This window comes from Dendronephthya gigantea, unplaced genomic scaffold, assembly GCF_004324835.1.
Source record: "Dendronephthya gigantea isolate DGI-Jeju-01 unplaced genomic scaffold, DenGig_1.0 000132F, whole genome shotgun sequence".
Classification (NCBI taxonomy): Eukaryota; Metazoa; Cnidaria; class Anthozoa; order Malacalcyonacea; family Nephtheidae; genus Dendronephthya; species Dendronephthya gigantea.
The window spans coordinates 189,866-208,029 of NW_021163142.1; the positions used below are offsets into that span (position 1 = coordinate 189,866).

The 18,164-nt window shown below is 36.4% G+C and overlaps 2 protein-coding genes across 5 annotated transcripts; both read right to left on the minus strand.

Annotated features, from left to right (window-relative positions):
* Positions 1-148: 148 nt before the first annotated feature.
* Positions 149-2,647, minus strand: LOC114536241 (EEF1A lysine methyltransferase 1-like). The gene is made up of 4 exons (XM_028557569.1): positions 2,325-2,647; positions 1,709-1,788; positions 979-1,259; positions 149-302 (listed from the first exon to the last, which is right to left on the minus strand). The coding sequence occupies exons 1-4, from the start codon at positions 2,481-2,483 to the stop codon at positions 175-177; spliced, it is 648 nt and encodes a 215-aa protein (XP_028413370.1). The 5' UTR covers positions 2,484-2,647; the 3' UTR covers positions 149-174.
* A 279-nt stretch (positions 2,648-2,926) lies between these two features.
* LOC114536208 lies at positions 2,927-18,137 on the minus strand. 4 transcript variants are annotated; one of them, XM_028557534.1, is made up of 22 exons: positions 17,828-18,137; positions 17,217-17,296; positions 16,447-16,727; positions 14,245-14,372; positions 13,424-13,846; positions 12,785-13,090; positions 12,264-12,557; positions 8,839-9,128; positions 8,577-8,703; positions 8,110-8,394; positions 7,164-7,565; positions 6,579-6,884; positions 6,174-6,467; positions 5,799-6,088; positions 5,353-5,479; positions 4,986-5,273; positions 4,802-4,897; positions 4,598-4,663; positions 4,387-4,459; positions 4,051-4,306; positions 3,742-3,796; positions 2,927-3,522 (listed from the first exon to the last, which is right to left on the minus strand). In XM_028557534.1, the coding sequence occupies exons 4-22, from the start codon at positions 14,348-14,350 to the stop codon at positions 3,074-3,076; spliced, it is 4,533 nt and encodes a 1,510-aa protein (XP_028413335.1). In that variant the 5' UTR covers positions 14,351-14,372; positions 16,447-16,727; positions 17,217-17,296; positions 17,828-18,137; the 3' UTR covers positions 2,927-3,073. The 4 variants fall into 4 exon arrangements, with proteins under 4 accessions (XP_028413335.1, XP_028413333.1, XP_028413334.1 ...); XM_028557532.1 differs by having other exon boundaries at positions 4,598-4,897; XM_028557533.1 differs by lacking the exons at positions 16,447-16,727; positions 17,217-17,296; positions 17,828-18,137 and adding an exon at positions 14,616-14,684 and having other exon boundaries at positions 4,598-4,897.
* Between the last annotated feature and the right edge of the window lie 27 nt (positions 18,138-18,164).

Sequence of the window (18,164 nt, forward strand, 5' to 3'; positions counted from 1 at the left end):
GCAATTTAATTTAGGTGTGAATTTGTTTGCTGACTTTATTTGCATATGTAATTAAGATATCCATTGCAGGATTACCCAAACTTATAAATCGGTAAATCATCAGTTTTGCAGATTTAAGTACTTTGTGTGCTTTGAGATTGTAGAATACTAAAATATGTAGTTCAGTTTATTTATTTAGTTCAGTTTACAGTCATAGTTTGTATAACATCTGAAAGCATTCATCAAATTGTTTTTATGTTGAGGAATGAACTGGCATGGTTTTGCATCAAACATTTTTTCCACCGTATCTTGCATCCGTAAACCTACAAAAGGTAAACACATGCATGACAATACGATGGCGGAGCCACGGAAATGAAAAAAATGTACATACTACATAATGCCTATTAATGGTCATATTTTGTTTCAAGTAATGGTTTTACCATAGAGGAAAACAACATCTATATTTTTTCTTGCGGTCCGAATTCATATTTCACGCTTTTCAGCCTTTTCTGCAATCTGATTGGCTACGAGGGCGGCCGTATGAAGCGGTACAAAAAATTGAGATTTAAGGGAAAATAAAAGCCACTATTTCCCCGAAGAAAATACATTAGCAAAATTTTATAAGGCAATAGCAATGAGGAATACAACAGAAAAAAAAACAATGTCCACACGGCAGTGTTAATTCAAATTTGCTGTTCAGAAACAAAAAGAAGAGAATTTGTGTATCTTTCTCTCAATCTCAATTCTTTTAATAAACTGAAAAAACATTCACATTGCTTTCAAATTTTCGGCGCCATTTTGTTTTTCTGAGCGGGCAACATCAAATATCGCAATTACCTAAAGACACGTGACTAGAAATCGGCCAATCGCAGTGAGTATAGCGCTAGCTGGGTTATACACATACTGACATACAGCACTATAAATATATTCTACTAGACACTTTTTTTAAGTCAGAGGAGAAAAATTATTAGTTTTACGCTGTAGTAAATAAGAGATAACCTGTGCAAAACATGAGTTTTTCTTTCATTAAATATTCCACCGTTTTCGCAACTTTAGTAAAACATTCTTCGGTTAAAAATGGCGGATCGGCGAAGACAAAATCGAACGAATTCTTGGAAATACGAGAAGGGATGCCCAAAGGATCATTATAGTCATAATACACGAAGTCTTGTCCAAAAACAGCAAAACGTTTGTCAAATTCGAAGAGGAAAATTTCACAGCTGTCTGGCCTGAGTTGACAAAGTTTTTTGTAAAGAGTCGGCGCGCACAAACAGCAGATTCTGCAAGGAAAATAAAGCAGATTCGTACCAAAGTCTACAAGCTTGGTTTCTTCATTGGACAGGGGGAGGTAGTTTTTAAAAAAACTACATGCACAACCAGTGAAGCAGCCAGTCTGGTGACCATTTAGTACGTTCCACTATTTGTTCTTACTATCAATGTTCAGGCAGAAAAATATTTTGAGAACAACTGTCAAGGAAATTTTGCTGCACTGTGGACAAATATTTTACCTCCAAGACAGGTCACAGAGAAGTTGGACTGAGCATTTAGGAGAATATGGAAAAATTGAAATTCTTCTTAGGGAATTCCAGTCATAATTTGAGCTGGGCCTCCAACCCTCAAGATTGGTTGGTAAGGGAATTCTAATATTCCTTCACCATGCATTGAATGGCTCCCTCCCTCTTTAATAAGCTCTGCAGGCCCTTTTGCCAGTTTAAACTCAATGGCATACCTTCCATTGCTACTAGCTTTCAGGACCTCTTCTGCTAAAGTTGTGGCTGTATGATCATCATACCAGAATTGACTGAGTTGCTGATGATAAATGAATTATTAATGATTGTTGAATTATTATATGTGCTTGTTGTTTGAAATCAGGAAATTAATGGAAATTACAGTGTGCATGGTATATTGTAGCATTAGTAATTAGGAATTGTGAAAGCTAGTCAAAACCTATAATGAAGCGGTATACTGACTTTACGTAATTATTTATGTTGAATCTTTGTAAAAAAAACTAGATTTGAGCAGCTTTGCTTTTGAAATATTAATATATGGTCATGTACACTGAGGGGCACACTGGCCAGCTCCCAAACCTGGGTTATATACAGGTCAGGGTTGGTAGATTTTATGAATAAGCCAAATATTATTAACATAACATTTGCTTTCTTCGTTTAAATCAAAGGGCGACCAATAACAATGTTTGGCTTATTTATTCAGTAACTTACTAACCCTGTTATAGGTATAGGGCTAATGGGCCCATGGGTAACATGGGTGGGAGTTATATGAGGACAATTATTAGAGCTACTTTAATAGTTTTCTGATGAAACAATATGACATATTTATGCTCTTACCCAGTCCTCTCCTATATCACCCTGTTCTTCGTTTTGATGTTTTTTATTTTGTTCTTTATAAAAGTCTTCTAAAATGGCCAACGTATCTGCTGGCAATGTGGGCACATCTTTATCATCATCTGACCCACTGCCAGTTTCTACCAGATCAATATCACTCATTCTCAACAAAAGTTGTATATCAAAGCCAATAGGAGTTCAGCAAAATCTCGATATAGCAGTTAATTGTAGTGGTTATTATTTAACACGAGAGAAACACAGAATGAAATAAAGTAAGTAAAGTAACCTTACTCCAAACTGACTATTAATTCTGCCCTGCATGGCACAGCTACACAAGTCAAAAATGACGAAGGGGAAAATTAGCCTACAGCTTCCACTTAAAGAATACTTTAGAACAAATGAGCTATTGGAACTCACGCACCAACTGACTATTACGCACAATTAGGGCATTTTCCAAATCACTTAAATCACATTGGTTTTATAGATGGCGGCAAAATAACCATCAGGTTTTTTTTCTAGTCCTGATAAAGATCACAGATTAAAAGTCAATCTACTAAAAACACGGTGAAATCAGACTTTCCACAATTTATTCACATATAGTTGCCTTCAGGGATCGGAATTACAAAAAATAAAGGACAAAGAACTATCGAGCCTTCGGCTCTGGAGTGAAGGCCTTGTGTCAAAAAAAAACTTGGTTGTGGAAATTTCCACGTACTATATATGTACATGAACGACTATATCAATAAAAATGGCTACGATATCTCAAGAAATTCCATATAAAATGAATCAATCTCAACTAAAATCTGAATTGAAGACAGGATTTTGAAATTCCACTGAATGAAAACGCCTTCGATCATCAATGGTGCAAGGAGGTTGCAGTGCCTGATAAACGTTTCCAGGTTCTCTGTCTTTTTCAAAGACGTGTAAGTCAATGATGATTCCGGTCCTTCGCCTGTCTCCAGTGCAGCTGCCTCGTTGTGCTCAATTTCGTCAATAACATCGTTTATATTCGTATGTCTTGAGGTTTGATACCTATTGCTCACTCTATTTTTTTTTCGAAGAAGACGATGTTGGTAGAAGTTTACACCCAGTGAAAGCACGAAACATACAGCCAAAATAACAACCGGTATAAGAAGATCCATAGCCATAGGAGCCTCTTTCTTGCTGGATTGGGCAAAAACAGTATGGTTCAAAAAAACGGCTAAAAACAGATTTAAAATTTATCTGCTTGGCTTGAAATTTGCAAACAAACCGTTTGTTTACATACGGAATTGACTTCCACTTTAAATGCTCCAAATCCAATATGATTAGAAGTAATGAAATTTGTATAGTAACAATTGAAACAACTTCATCCACAGTCCATACGTATGCATAGTGCTAACCAACGATCTATTGTTACATTATATTCATGATTTCTAACCTGGTGTAACCATTGTCCTTACACTGTTGCTCCATTCTGTAGAGTAGTAAGATTTCTAGACGAATAATATGATAAATCAGGGACTACGGAAGAATCTTAATTTGGGTGGTTGCTAATATTCATACATTCGTGTTTTGTATTGTTAGTTTCTTTTCAAATTGATTGTTTTTACGGTCTGTTAATACGAATATAGCTATGTGTATACCCCCTTCCCAATTAAGGATCTACCGCAGACCCTATGAATTGTGGAATTATAACTGGGTCTAGTTTTATCATTTATTAACATGTAGAATACATTCAGTTCAGTACCTCACTTTCAAAAAATCTCACGAACACCCTGTAACTTGTGTTACCCTGAAGGTAGTGGTTAACGTATGTCACGTTTTCAGAGTTATATTCCTTGTCATCGCCAATCACGAACGATAAAGGTAGAAGTTCTGCTCTCAAATACGCAGCAACGTAGCGATCTTGATTGTTTTCCTGGCAAAGTTTGAGTTTGTTGGTATCGTCGTCTTCTCTTGGTGCTGGACGATTTGTGGTTCTTTGCACAATAATCATTACCTCTCTGAATGGGAATGAAATATAATTGGTATTATACCTGCAGACGTGCTTACATTCACTACATGACAGTCAAAATACACATACCTTATATACCCCGCTGTCTTAGGTATCGTTAATCTGAGACTCGAGTGAGATATTACAACTGGGTTAATAGACTCTATAAATGACATCACATAAAACAAAACATTTTACTAGTTTCTGCAGGAGATAGGTAACGTGTTTCACAATTGATCAAATTATGCAAAAAGCAGTTCTTCTGCTGTGCTAAATATTTCTCCTTTTAAATTCCCTTTACCTCCATTTGTTATTTCACTGATTTCTAAGCTCTTGATTCCAAAACCAACTTTTGTGCAAGCTGAAACTGCCACGAAATACTTCGTTGAGGGCAGAAGATTCAAAATAGCGTATGATAAGTCAGAAAAAAATTCCACATTTGAGCAGGTCGGACTTTTATCATTCTCGTTGGTGGAATAGCAAATCTGATATCCCGTCAGCTCACCGTTACAAACAACTTTATCAGGAGCTTTCCAAGAAATTTCGAGCGAATTGATGCTGCGAGATTCAATCACAACACTGCGTGGAGGTCCACTTGGAACTAGTACGGTAAAGAATAAAAACAGAGTTAGGGTCCTCGGTTGAAAAATTCAAAATAAAACACCAGTATTTTTTGCCGTTATGAATACCAGCTTCCTTGGTCTTGAAATTTTGATAAATTATTGGCTGAGTAGTCATTGAATAACCATCCTGTGTCTTTATGCCAACAACATAATTTGTGTAGGGTTTGAGGCCTCGAAGAACGTATTGATTTCCGTAATCTGCACGCGATATTCTATTGAGCTCTGTGCCGTTCAGATAAATGATAAAATGTGTGATGTAAGTGGATGCCGCAGGTGGTGGTATTGTCCACGACAGATAAACAGAGAAATTAGATGGTTTTGCAACAACATTTTGCACAGGTGCCAAGGATTGAACTGAAAGAAGGAGTTCGTTTTGTTGAATTGACCTTTTTTGTTCAAAAAATGTCAGCAAGCAATGGTAATCATGCCTTACCTTCTCCACAGAGCTCTAATCTCAGACAAAAGTCAGTCTTTCCAACGGATTCTACCCTAACATATCCCACGTTGTAAATATCAACTTCCGTAGTCGATGGTTGATAGCTTTTAAGGTTTCCTTTTATCTGAAAAGAGAGGGGTTTTGAAGTATTGCTTTTCTAATCAACAAGCACTAAAACTATATATTTATGAAAAACCACGGTAATTAATCGAAACGTTTAGTCTAATGGATTTAGTCTAATTGAATGGAAGAGAATGGACTTGCTATGAAAAAATGCTCCCAAAAACAACATCTTGTAAATACAAGACAACCAAATGGTAGAGAATCACATTGGTTTGAAATGACACCAACTCAGATTTCGAGTTTATAAGATGTGTTTTCCAGAACATATGGGAAAACAAGGTTTTCAGAATGCGTTCTCGGATTAAATCCTCTGCGTTTACCTGTATTTTAGTACTACCATCCAACATACTTTCATTATGACTGTATTTAAGTGAGTATGACCCGCTCCACTTTGTTTGATTTTTATCACCTATAACCACAACTCGTGTTATGTGATATTCGTTTTGAAGGTCGATCTGAAGATATTTGTCTCCAGACTCTGTTGGACACCAACCATCGCTAGAAAACCTCGCTTCTTTGTACATGGTCTTATCAGTTGAACCACTTCCAGAAAATATCGTGTCTGGAAATTTAGTTTTGTTTTGTAACAATCCATCCGCCCATAACTTACCTTAAGTGAAAACAGTAATTATTATCTGATCAATCATGATCAATATTATCAATTCTATCTGGAACTTCAATAAAATCCAACTCACATGTTACATAGGGAGCATCAATGGTTGACTTTGTCGTAGAAGGATAAAGATGGACACAGCATCTATCGTTCTCAGAAGTATCATAACAAAGATCACCGCTAGCAATTTCCTGATCTTTCTCAATTCCTTTGTTGTTAGCAACGTTCCCTACTGCCCCATTAAATCCCAAATGCAGACACAGCGAAGTTTCACGGGATTTGTCCCATATTTCTTCTTTAACTTTTCTCCATATTGAGCCATCTTTTATTTCAACGAAACCTTCGCTCGGTGACTTTGATAATCTTATATTAGGAGCTGAAAATGAAACACGTATTTTTTAAAAAACTTTGGTATGAAGCCACAAAACATTGTTATAAGCTCCAGTTCACTTTATCGCTGAAAATAAATTTATAAAATACACCACACCTGCTTTAATAGGGTTGGTATAGTTATCCACACAAGTGTACTCGATGTAAAGTTCTTTTGTAGTATCTGGACAATATTGTGATGACAGTAAATTATTGTCAATGGTCAGTTCACAAGATCTGTTTCCACCACAAAGAGATTTCACCAGACAACTTGCCAGTCGACTACAATTCTTATCAATAGTTGCACTGAAATTGAATGTTCCGCCATTGTTAAAATCACCATAATGAGCTTTGTGGATCACCATACGTTGTATTGGAGAACAATGAACATCTTTCATTTTGTCGCCGTACTGTGTCACTGAACCTAAGATCGCCAAGACAGCATCGAATCGTAGCAATACGTAAACACTACCATATAGACATGCATATGCTTATTGTTAACTTAATTCGATTTTTAGCACTATTGTGCAAGAATATGGAGCAAAGGTCGACCAAAAAAGGGAACATTAGATCTGCAAAAATGGTCATAATTACGATTTGTTAGTGAGAAAGATAGATAACCTGTGAATGCTCGTTTATCCTTCACGGTGAAAATCTGAGCGTGGAAACCTATATACACAACCACTGTTGTAAAACATCTTACCAAATGTAAACTTTTGTTCTAATGTGTCGTCGCATGAGGTATTTTTCACGTCAACATAGTGCACGCCAGGCTGGACACAGTCATTCACTTCGTACAGTAATAAAGATCTTCCAGTTGTTTGCTTTATACAATATCTAGTTCTGTTCGCCCAATCTCTCCAAACCTGATTTTTGCCGTGATATATAAACAAACGATCACTGTTATGACCATAATCAGACACGACGTTCCCTTCCGTCTCAATATTATGCAACAGTTTGTTATCGTTATAACGGAACAGCGCAGTATCACTCAAGCAGTTGGTGACCATTTCGACCCAATACCAGGTCCCGTTTCCATCATCGCAAAGTGTACGTGTTTCGGCTGCAATACATTTTCCTGATTGAGTATGCCTGAGAAAAAAACCTTGAAAACGCGAAAAGACACAATTAGCGCTGGATATAGACGTCCTTGTGCATAGAAGGGAGTGATGATGCAATGATTGAATCTACTAGCCAATGACCATGGCATTGAAATGCTAGTCGTGGAGATTTCTAGGAATTCTCCTTCAGTCTAATGAACCACACTAACCACGAACAAAACCATACCAAATTTTTACAAGTAGTTTTTCTCGGCTACAGCTACTTTAGAGTAAGAATTCTATCCACTAGCGTAGTAAGTCTGGCAAAGTACTTGGCAATTAAGCTATCTATGCAATTCTAAGTTATTATAATCGCGCTTTACTGAAAAATGTATAATTGTTTTTACAGTCAATGAACATCAACATTTTAGCATAAACTGACAGCCTGCCTGGCTGTCATCAAAATTTTAGCATCAGGCTGGCTATGTTAATGATTGATATTTCATATTTGTGCATTCCCACAAGACTGATGCATTTTCAACAAAGGGAATCATTTCAGCAAAAAAATCGCCCTAGCGATAAACGTCCTCTTTACTTTGTAATTCTTACCGGCTCTTTTAGTTTTAACGCTTCTGTGAACTGTTTTGGACTCTCTCGAGTATCCATCCAGTGTTTTTATGGCAACTTGATAATAAGTATTAGGTTTCAGACCTCGAAGAGTGTACTTATTTGCATGACGCGAGCGAGATATTCTATCCACTTGTGTGCCGTTTAAATAAATGATGAAATGCGTAATATGAGAAGAAACGTTGGGCGCTGGTGTGGTCCAGGAAAGATGCACCGAATGAAACGATGGCTTAGCGACAATCTTTCGTACCGGAGCTGGCATCTGACCTGAAAAAGAAATTTAAAGCACGTATGCATGGAGACATATCAGTCATAAATTTTTATTCACTTGTACAAAAGAGTGAATACTTTATTGTTCCGTGTTATTCAGTTTTTTTGTACGAGCGTGATGCTGATATTAAATCAAACTAAATAATGATATGCTACTATGCTAGTTAGTAAAGCCTCACCTTCTCCACATATTTCAATCCTAAAACAAAAGGCTGTGTTTTCAGTTGATTGAATCTTAACATATCTTACATTGTACATATCAACGGCTGTAGTTAATAGTTGGTAGCCGTTCAGGTTTCCTTTTATCTAAAAAGCGAATCCTGTTTCAGATCTCCTTTTAACTGCACACTAAATAATCATAATATATTCAAATACGTATAATCAATACATTCAATCAAGAAGCTTTGACGAATTTTATTTTGGAAGTATTTCTGTACATACCCATACTGAACTGTTATCCTCCACCAAACTCTCATTATAACTATATTTCAGAGAATATGACCTACTCCATTTTGTCTGATTTTTATCACCCATAACCAGAACTTGCGTTATGTGATATTCGTTTTGAAGGTCGATCTGAAGATATTTGTCTCCAGACTCTGTTGGACACCAACCATCGCTAGAAAACCTCGCTTCTTTGTACATGGTCTTGTTAGTGGAACCACCTCCAGAAAATACTGTGTCTGGAAATTTAGTTTGGTTTTGTAATAACGCATTCTTACATATCTTACCTAAAGCAAAGAAGAGCTTTATTCAAAGTTGACATCCTGAACTAGACCAAAATGTCATGTTATATGCGATTTGCCATATCGTGTTCGTTGAAATGGACTAAATGGATTCACAAAAATCCTACTCACATGTCACATATGGCGCATCAATGGTCGACGTTGTCGTAGAAGGATAAAGATGGACACTGCATCTATCGTTCAGAGATGCATCATAAAAAAAAACGTCGCCACTTGCAATTTCCTGATCTTTTTCGATTCCTTTTGTCTTAACGACGCTTCCTTCTCTCCCAATAAATCCCAAGTGCTGACACAGAGACTTTTCGCGGGTTGTGTCCCAGATTTCTTCTTTTACTTTTCTCCATATTGAACCATTCTTTATCTCAATGAAACCTTCGTTGGGTGTCATCGATAACCTTATATTCAAAGCTGAAATAGGACAAGTATTGAGCATGGTTGTATACTGAAATGATCGATAGCCAGAAGCTTCATTTCCAACAATATATTTCCAAACACAAGAAGAAAACGATTTAATAACCATTAATACCTGTTGTTATTGGGTATACGTATATTTATCCACACAAGTGTACTCGATGTAAAGTTCTTTTGTAGTATCAGGACAATATTGTGATGACAGTAAATTATTGTCAATGGTCAGTTCACAAGATCTGTTTCCACCACAAAGAGTTTTCACCTGACAACTTGTCAGTCGACTACAATTCTTATCAATAGTTGCACTGACATTGAATGTCCCGCCATTATTAAAATCACCATAATGAGCTTTGTGGATCACCATACGTTGTATTGGAGAACAATGAACATCTTTCATTTTGTCGCCGTACTGTGTCACTGAACCTAATATTTTGCATGCAGCATGGTACCAATATCGTCACTACTCTACCACATATCTTATTCTCTATGTTTATCCTTAAATTTAAACTCGATCTTTAGCGAGAGATAAGAACTGGGTCAAAAAAGTGGGGGTATTAAAAATAGATAGATTATAATTAGGTCGGGTATTACTGATTTAGAAAACCTAAAAACTTGAATATCTTCAACTGCAGGCATATGTACATGGAAACGTTTTACTAAAAAGGGCAAGAAATCTATATGTATACTTACCAAAAGTAAACTTTTGTTTTGCTGTGTCGTCGCATGGGGTATTTTTCACGTCAATATAGTGCACACCAGGTTGAACACAATCATTTACCTCGTACAGTAATAAAGATCCTCCAGTTGTTTGTTTTATACGATGTTTCTTATCGTTTGCCAAGTCACTCCCAACCTGATTTTTGGCGTCATATAAAATCAAGCGATCGCTGTAATGACCATATATATATATGACGTTCCCTTCCGTCTGGATGTTATGCAACAATTTGTTGTCGAGGTAACGGAATAGCGCAGTATCACTCAAACAGTTGATGACCATTTCAGCATAATAACGGCTCGCGTATTCATTTACTCCAAAGGCGGGAGTTTCAGCTGCAACACACTTTCCTGATTGAGTATGCCTTAGAAAAAACCCTGAAGAACGCGAGAAAGAAAATTACAGCTGGTCCACCAGCCCCAGAGTCAGAGCAACTGCACGACTAGCTAATAACGATCAAGTTTATGCAAAGATTGATCACAATTAAACATTGTCATGATGCGGCCCACAATGTTTAGAGTTGTTCTCAACATTTAACAATTTTGTAACACCAATTTATTTTGAACAGTATTGTTCAATTGACAAGTGTGAACAATTTCGGTAGTACAACATTACTTGATGCTGTTAAACCACAGGCTCAGACCTCATCAGAGGAATCCCTCTTAAACAGGGTCAGAGTTTAAAAAATATCCACAGTCACATGAATTCCGTGCAAACATTTGCTATCGCCTAAGGCTAATCTAAATTGCGTTGCATGTGTATTTGCATTTGAACTGAATTGAATTGAATTGAATTGAGGTATTTGAATTGAGTATTCCTACAAGGCTGGTGTCCTCTTTACAGAAATCAGAATTTGGTATTCTTACCGGCTCTTTTAGTTCTAACGCTTTTGTGAACTGTCCTGGACTCTTTAGAATATTCATCCAGTGTTTTTATGCCGACTTGATAATAAGTATTAGGTTTCAGACCTCGGAGAGTGTACTTATTTGCATGACGCGAGCGAGATATTCTATCCACTTGTGTGCCGTTTAAATAAATGATGAAATGTGTAATATGAGAAGAAACGTTGGGCGCTGGTGTGGTCCAGGAAAGATGCACCGAATGAAACGATGGCTTAGCGACAATCTTTCGTACCGGAGCTGGCATCTGACCTGGAAAATAATGAAATAAATGTGGACCATGGATTCGCGGGGCCTTATCAGTCAAAAATAGCAGCTTTTACAAGTTGCTACAACCTAATGAAAATTATGTTGCTGGGGTGCAGCACATGATAGTTAGTAAAACCTCACCTTCCCCACATATTTCTATTCTTAGACAGAAATCTGTATTAATTCCAATTGATTGAATCTTAACATATCTTACGTAGTATAAATCAACGTCAGTAGTTGATAGTTGGTAGCCGTTCAAGTTCCCTTTTATCTACAAAATGAATCGCCGCTTAGGTTTTATTTACTACACACTAAATAATTATAATATATTCAATATAGATTTTCAATTTATATCTTCAATATAGACTTATTATAAAGGCTTTCAAGAATCTTTTCTTGAAAGTATTCGTGTCTACTTACCCGTATTTCACCACTACGTTCTACCAAACTTTCATTATAACTGTATTTCAGAGAATATGACCTACTCCACTTTGTTTGATTTTTATCACCCATAACCATAACTCGTGTTATGTGATATTCGTTTTGAAAATCGATTTGAAGATATTTGTCTCCAGACTCTGTTGGACACCAACCATCGTTAGAAAACCTCGCTTCTTTGTACTTGGTGTTGTCAGTTGAACCACTTCCAGAAAATATCGTGTCCGGAAATTTAGTTTTGTTTTGTAATAATTCATCCGCCCATAACTTACCTTAAATAAAGAGAACTTCTATGAAAGTTGGCACGTTGAACAAGACCAAAATGTTATGTTTATTAATATTATTAATCGTCATATCGTGTTCGTTCGGTTGAAATGGACGAAATATGGTTCGCAAAATCCTACTCACATGTCACATATGGCGCATCAACGGTCGACGTTGTCGTAGAAGGATAAAGATGGACACAGCATGCATTGTTCAGTGATGCATCATAACAAAGGTCACCACTAGCAATTTCCTGATCTTTTTCGATTCCTTTAGTTTTAACAACGTTCCCCACTGCCCCATTAAATCCCAAGCGCTGACAAAGCGATTTTTCACGAGTTTTGTCCCATATTTCATCTTTAACTTTTCTCCATATTGAACCATTCTTTATTTCAATGAACCCTTCGTTAGGTGACTTTGATAATCTTATATTGGGAACTGAAAAATTTAACGTAACAAGTTTACACTTATCAAAATATATTGGTACTAATCTATTAAACATTGTTGGGAGTTTTTTTTTATTAAATTCATATCCAAATTACAAAAAGCAATTTTTGGACTCTGCTGTGTCCTGGCTTTGTCTCGCGCCAAGTACTCGGACCAGGAAGCGCGCGAACATAAAAAATGGCGCGCGGGAGATTTATCCATCTATGAATTTATAATACCTGTTGTTATGGGGTTGATATAGTTATCCACACAAGTGTACTCGATGTAAAGTTCTTTTGTTGTATCAGGACAATATTGTGATGACAGTAAATTATTGTCAATAGTCAGTTCACAAGATCTGTTTCCACCACAAAGAGATTTCACTCGACAACTTGCCAGTCGACTACAATTCTTATCAATAGTTGCACTGAAATTGAATGTTCCGCCATTGTTAAAATCACCATAATGAGCTTTGTGGATCACCATACGTTGTATTGGAGAACAATGAACATCTTTCATTTTGTCGCCGAACTGTGTCACTGAACCTAACAATGGAGATTAACTATGTATAGGGTCGCCGTCTTTATTTTAACAATTAATTATTACATTTCTGATTTCCGTCATATAAAGGTGTGTGATAAAATAACTGTAAGAACAGTCCATTTTGATAACATATAGGGTGCTGGAAGCCGGTGATGATTACTAACGCCATAAAATTCCTGTATTTTTTAACAAAAACAAGCTATTTGCCATAGTAGCCTTTTAAATCAATCAAATAATTAAAGTTCAAAATTTTTGCATTAAAGGCAGATACATTTTATAAATGTATGCGTGCGGGATCTGTGCAAGAGAAAATGGTTTGATCTTTCTTTTCTTACCGAAAGTGAACTTTTGTTGTTCTTCTGTATCGTTGCAACCATTCTTCTTCTGCATAATGTATCTGTCATTGGCATCAGGCTGAGCGCACGAGTTTACGTTGTTATCGTAAAAATAAAGTGAACCAGCCGATTTTTGTTTCATACGATGTCTGGGATCGCTTTCAAAACCTGTAATCTCTGCGGAGTCATAAACGAGCATGCGATGTTGGTAATTCCCACCGCTGAGAAACATAACCGTCCCATTCCTCGCAATGTTATGCACCACTTCTGTATCCCAAAAATATCGGAATTGTGCAGTAACGTTTAAGCAATTAATAAACAGCTCAGCCCAATATCGAGTTGCATGACTATCGTTCCAAACTGGGTTTCCAGCTGCGATACACTTTCCAGAAGTAGTATGTCTGATAAAAAAACAGCGACAATCTGCGAACATAAAAAGACATTCAATTAAAAACGAGCCGTAAATCACATAACTGTTTTAACAACATATTTTGAACAATACAATCTTATGTTTGCATATTGAAACCAAATCTACATGTTATGTCTCAGACAATGGTAGATTGAATTTCAATGCTTTTATGAGCTTTATATAGTTTATAATATTTTCAATGCAACCTAGCTTTTTGCGCAAAACGATATTAGCTATTTTCACACAAGCAAAATCTTCTTTGACATGAAAAATTTGCATGGAACTTTGTCTGAATGTATGCTTTTCTCTTAACAAATTTATCACGAATTTCTCACTGACGGTTGAATATATATTTGTCTTATTAAATTTGCAAGAAAGAATTTGCCTGTGTAAATCGGGCTTTAAATCTCACCTTTCAGAACCAGAAATGAAATTCCAAATAAAACGAACCATCGATGAAGTACCCAAGACATTTTGTCCTTTGTCAAGTGAAAAACCCAAGAAAAAAAGCAAATCATTAATGCTTGCTCCACTACCGACCTAAATAAAACAAAAGTCCTGTTATAGGATTGCGCAACTGTGCCCGCCCATTTGACCTGCATGGTTTAGTTCAAATCCCAGTCAGTTTTGTCATATGTAAGAAGTCTCGAAAGGCTGCTATTCCCCCCTAGGGTAAATTGTGAGTGCAGAGGCTGAGTGGAATTTTTCGGACTTTTTCGAAGCAATTCTGTGTGAGTCTCATGTAAAAAGACATTTCTCTAAAAAAAGCAATATTTCGTGGACCTTTAACATGATCCCGAACAAGCATGACATGGTCCTTCTGAAATGATCCATCAGTAAAGGCAATTAATGCTCTTCCAATTTTTTCCCAGGGAACTGCGTGACCGAGTTCCGATCTTGTGCAAATCGTTAAACGCTCAAGGTTTTCAAGATTATGACTTCATAAACAAAAAAAATTGGTCGTTCAGATTTTTCAGAAGCTTCAAATAAATTGTGATTGTATTTACAACAATTCTTGGGTTTCATGTGACGTCATAATGACGTCGAAAACAAGACAGAGTAAATTGGAGTGACGGCCAGTGAGTTAATTGTTCACTGTATGTGTTGGCTTTGTGCAAATATACGCAATTTCGTATCATTTGCCCACTCCTGTTCAGCATAAGGGTCGAACAATTACGGTTGACCCCCACTCAAATCACTATGAAAACAATACGTGAAACCTACCAATAGAGAAGACAATGTCTTCTAATTGTGTGCGTTTACTGTTACATTTGTTGAATATTAATGTTATGTAATTATATATTATTTGCTGCAAATACAGTCAAAAATTGCTTGTAACATGCTTCCAAAATCAAAAGTAATCGAAAACCGTCAATCGATGCGGAATATTGTTTGGAATTAGTATTGGTTAGAATTAGTAATGATAATGAGTCCGGAAATTCGGATTTTCCTGAAATCATTCGCGCCTTCTCGCACGCCTATGATTTGAACTTACGGAAACTAAAAATTACTTTGTGTTTCGCGTATAGAATACTAAAATATTTAGTTCAGTTTATATTTTTAGTCAGTTTATTTATTTAGTTTAGTTTACAGTCATAGTTTGTATAACATCTGAAAGCATTCATCAAATTGTTTTTATGTTGAGGAATGAACTGGCATGGTTTTGCATCAAACATTTTTTCCACCGTATCTTGCATCCGTAAACCTATAAAAGGTAAATACATGCATGACAATACGATGGCCGAAGATAAACGAATGTACATAATGGTCCTATATTTTGGTTCAAGTATAATGGTTTTACTATCGACGATTAGCAGGAAAACAACATATTTATTTTTCTTGCGGTCGGAAATCATATTTTAGATTTATTTTAGATTTTTTCTGCAATCTGATTGGCTACGAGAGCAGTCCGTATGAAGCAGTACAAAAAAATTGAGATTTAACGAAAAACAAAAGCCCCTATTTTCCAAGGAAAAATATTATTCATTAGAAGATTTGTTATAAGCAAAAAGCAATGAGGAACACAACAGAAAAATAGACAAATGAATATTCACACGGCAGTAAATTCAACTTGTAATTCAGAAACCTGACTTTTTTATCTCTGCGAGAATCGCATTTCAGTCTTTTTGGTGTATTCTTCTCTCAATCAGGCCCTGTTTATATGAGCCTGGCTAGCTCACTTTACCGGGTCAGTTTATTTTCACATGGCGCGGGCTGGCCCGGCAGCGTTACGTAATTCGCTGATGCGCGGCATGGGCGGGAAATACAAATTGTTGGTTACACAATTGAAAAAATGTTGCTTGGATCGATTACAGCAGTTTTTTTACCGATTACGGATTTTTTATTAATTTTTGAAATGTATTGTTTACAAATTTTCGTCGCCATTTTGTTTTTCTAAGCGGGCAACAACTTCTCACGTGTTGCTAGGGCGGGAAACATGAAATATCGCAATTATCTAAAGACACGTGACTGGGAATGGGCCAATCGCAGTGAGTATAGCGCTAGCTGGGTTATACACCTATAAATATATTCTACTAGACACTTTTTTCAAGTCAGAGGAGAAAAATTCTTAGTTTTACGCTGTAGTAAATAAGAGATAACATTAATAACTAACCTGTGCAAAACATAAGTTTTTCTTTCATTAAATATTCCACCGTTTTCGCAACTTTAGTAAAACATTCTTCGGTTAAAAATGGCGGATCGGCGAAGACAAAATCGAACGAATTCTTGGAAATACGAAAAGGGATGCCCAAAGGATCATTATAGTCATAATACACGAAGTCTTGTCCAAAAACAGCGAAACGTTTGTCAAATTCGAAGAGGAATATTTCACAGCTGTCTGGCCTAAGTTGACGAAGTTTTTTGTAAAGAGTCGGCGCGCACAAACAGCAGATTCTGCAAGGAAAATAAAAAAACTTCAGACTTTAGCACATTCGTACCCAAAGTCTACAAGCTTGGTTTCTTCATTGGACGGGGGGAGGTAGTTTTTAACAAAAATACATGCACAACCAGTGAAGCAGTCAGTCTGGTGACCATTTAGTACGTTCCACTATGCAAAGTTATTATAATTATTAATTCTATCAGAAATTGATTGTTCTTACTATCAATGTTCAGGAACAAAAATATTTTGAGAACAACTGTCAAGGAAATTGTGCTGCACTGTGGACAAATATTTTACCTCCAAGACAGGTCCCAGAGAATTGGGACTGAGCATTTAGGAGAATATGGAAAAATTGAAATTCTTCTCAGGGAATTCCAGTCATAATTTGAGCTGGGCCTCCAACCCTCAAGACTGGTTGGTAAGGGCAATTATAATATTCCTTTGCCATGCATTGAAGGGCTCCCTCCCTCTCTAATAAGCTCTGCGGGCCCTCAATGGCATACCTTCCATTGTTACTAGCTTTCAGGACCTCTTCTGCTAAAGTTGTGGCTGTATGATCATCATACCAGAATTGACTGAGTTGCTGATGATAAATGAATTAACAATAATTGTTGAATTATTATATGTGCTTGTTGTTTGAAATCAAGAAATTAATGTAAATTATAGTGTGCATGGTATATTGTAGCATTAGTATTTAGGAATTGTGAAAGTCAAAACCTATAATGAAGCGGTACTGACTTTACATAATTATTTTTGTTGAATCTTTGTAAAAAAAAACTAGATTTGAGCAGCTTTGCTTTTGAAATATCAATATATGGTCATGTACACTGAGGGGCACACTGGCCAGCTCCCAAACCTGGGTTATATACAGGTCAGGGTTGGTAGATTCTTTGGATAAGCCAAATATTACTAACATAACATTTGTTTTTTTCATTTAAATCAAAGGGCAACCAATAACAATGTTTGGCTTATTTATTCAGTAACTTACTAACCCTGTTATAGGTATTGGGCTATAATGGGCCCATGGGTAACATGGGTGGGAATTATATGAGGACAATTAAGAGCTACTGTAATAGTTTTCTGATGAAAAAATATGACATATTAATGCTCTTACCCAGTCTTCTCCTATATCACCTTGCTCTTCGTTTTGATGTTTCTTATTTTGTTCTCTATAAAAGTCTTCTAAAATGGCCAACGTATCAGCCGGCAATGTGGGCACATCTTTATCATCATCTGACCCACTGCCAGTTTCTACCAGATCAATGTCACTCATTCTCAACAAAAGTTGTATATAAAAACTAATAGGAGTTCAGCAAAATCTTGATGTAGCAGTTAATTGTAGTGGTTATTAACACGAGAGAAACACAAAATAAGATAAAATAACCTTAATCCAAATTGAGTACTAAATTCTGCCCTGCATGGCATTACAACCTAAGTCAACAATGAGGAAA

Excerpts from the sequence above, each read along its gene's own strand:
- LOC114536241 (XM_028557569.1), bottom strand. The coding sequence starts at position 2,483 with ATGAGTGATATTGATCTGGTAGAAACTGGCAGTGGGTCAGATGATGAT. Across the intron at positions 1,789-2,324 it reads GTGATATAGGAGAGGACTGG|CAACTCAGTCAATTCTGGTA; the intron begins GTAAGAGCATAA and ends ATTTATCATCAG. Across the intron at positions 1,260-1,708 it reads AAAGCTAGTAGCAATGGAAG|AATCTGCTGTTTGTGCGCGC; the intron begins GTATGCCATTGA and ends TTTTCCTTGCAG.
- LOC114536208 (XM_028557532.1), bottom strand. The coding sequence starts at position 14,350 with ATGATTTGCTTTTTTTCTTGGGTTTTTCACTTGACAAAGGACAAAATG. Across the intron at positions 8,395-8,576 it reads GATTGAAATATGTGGAGAAG|GTCAGATGCCAGCTCCGGTA; the intron begins GTGAGGCTTTAC and ends TTTCTTTTTCAG. Across the intron at positions 6,885-7,163 it reads AGAACAAAAGTTTACATTTG|GTTCAGTGACACAGTACGGC; the intron begins GTAAGATGTTTT and ends TGGCGATCTTAG.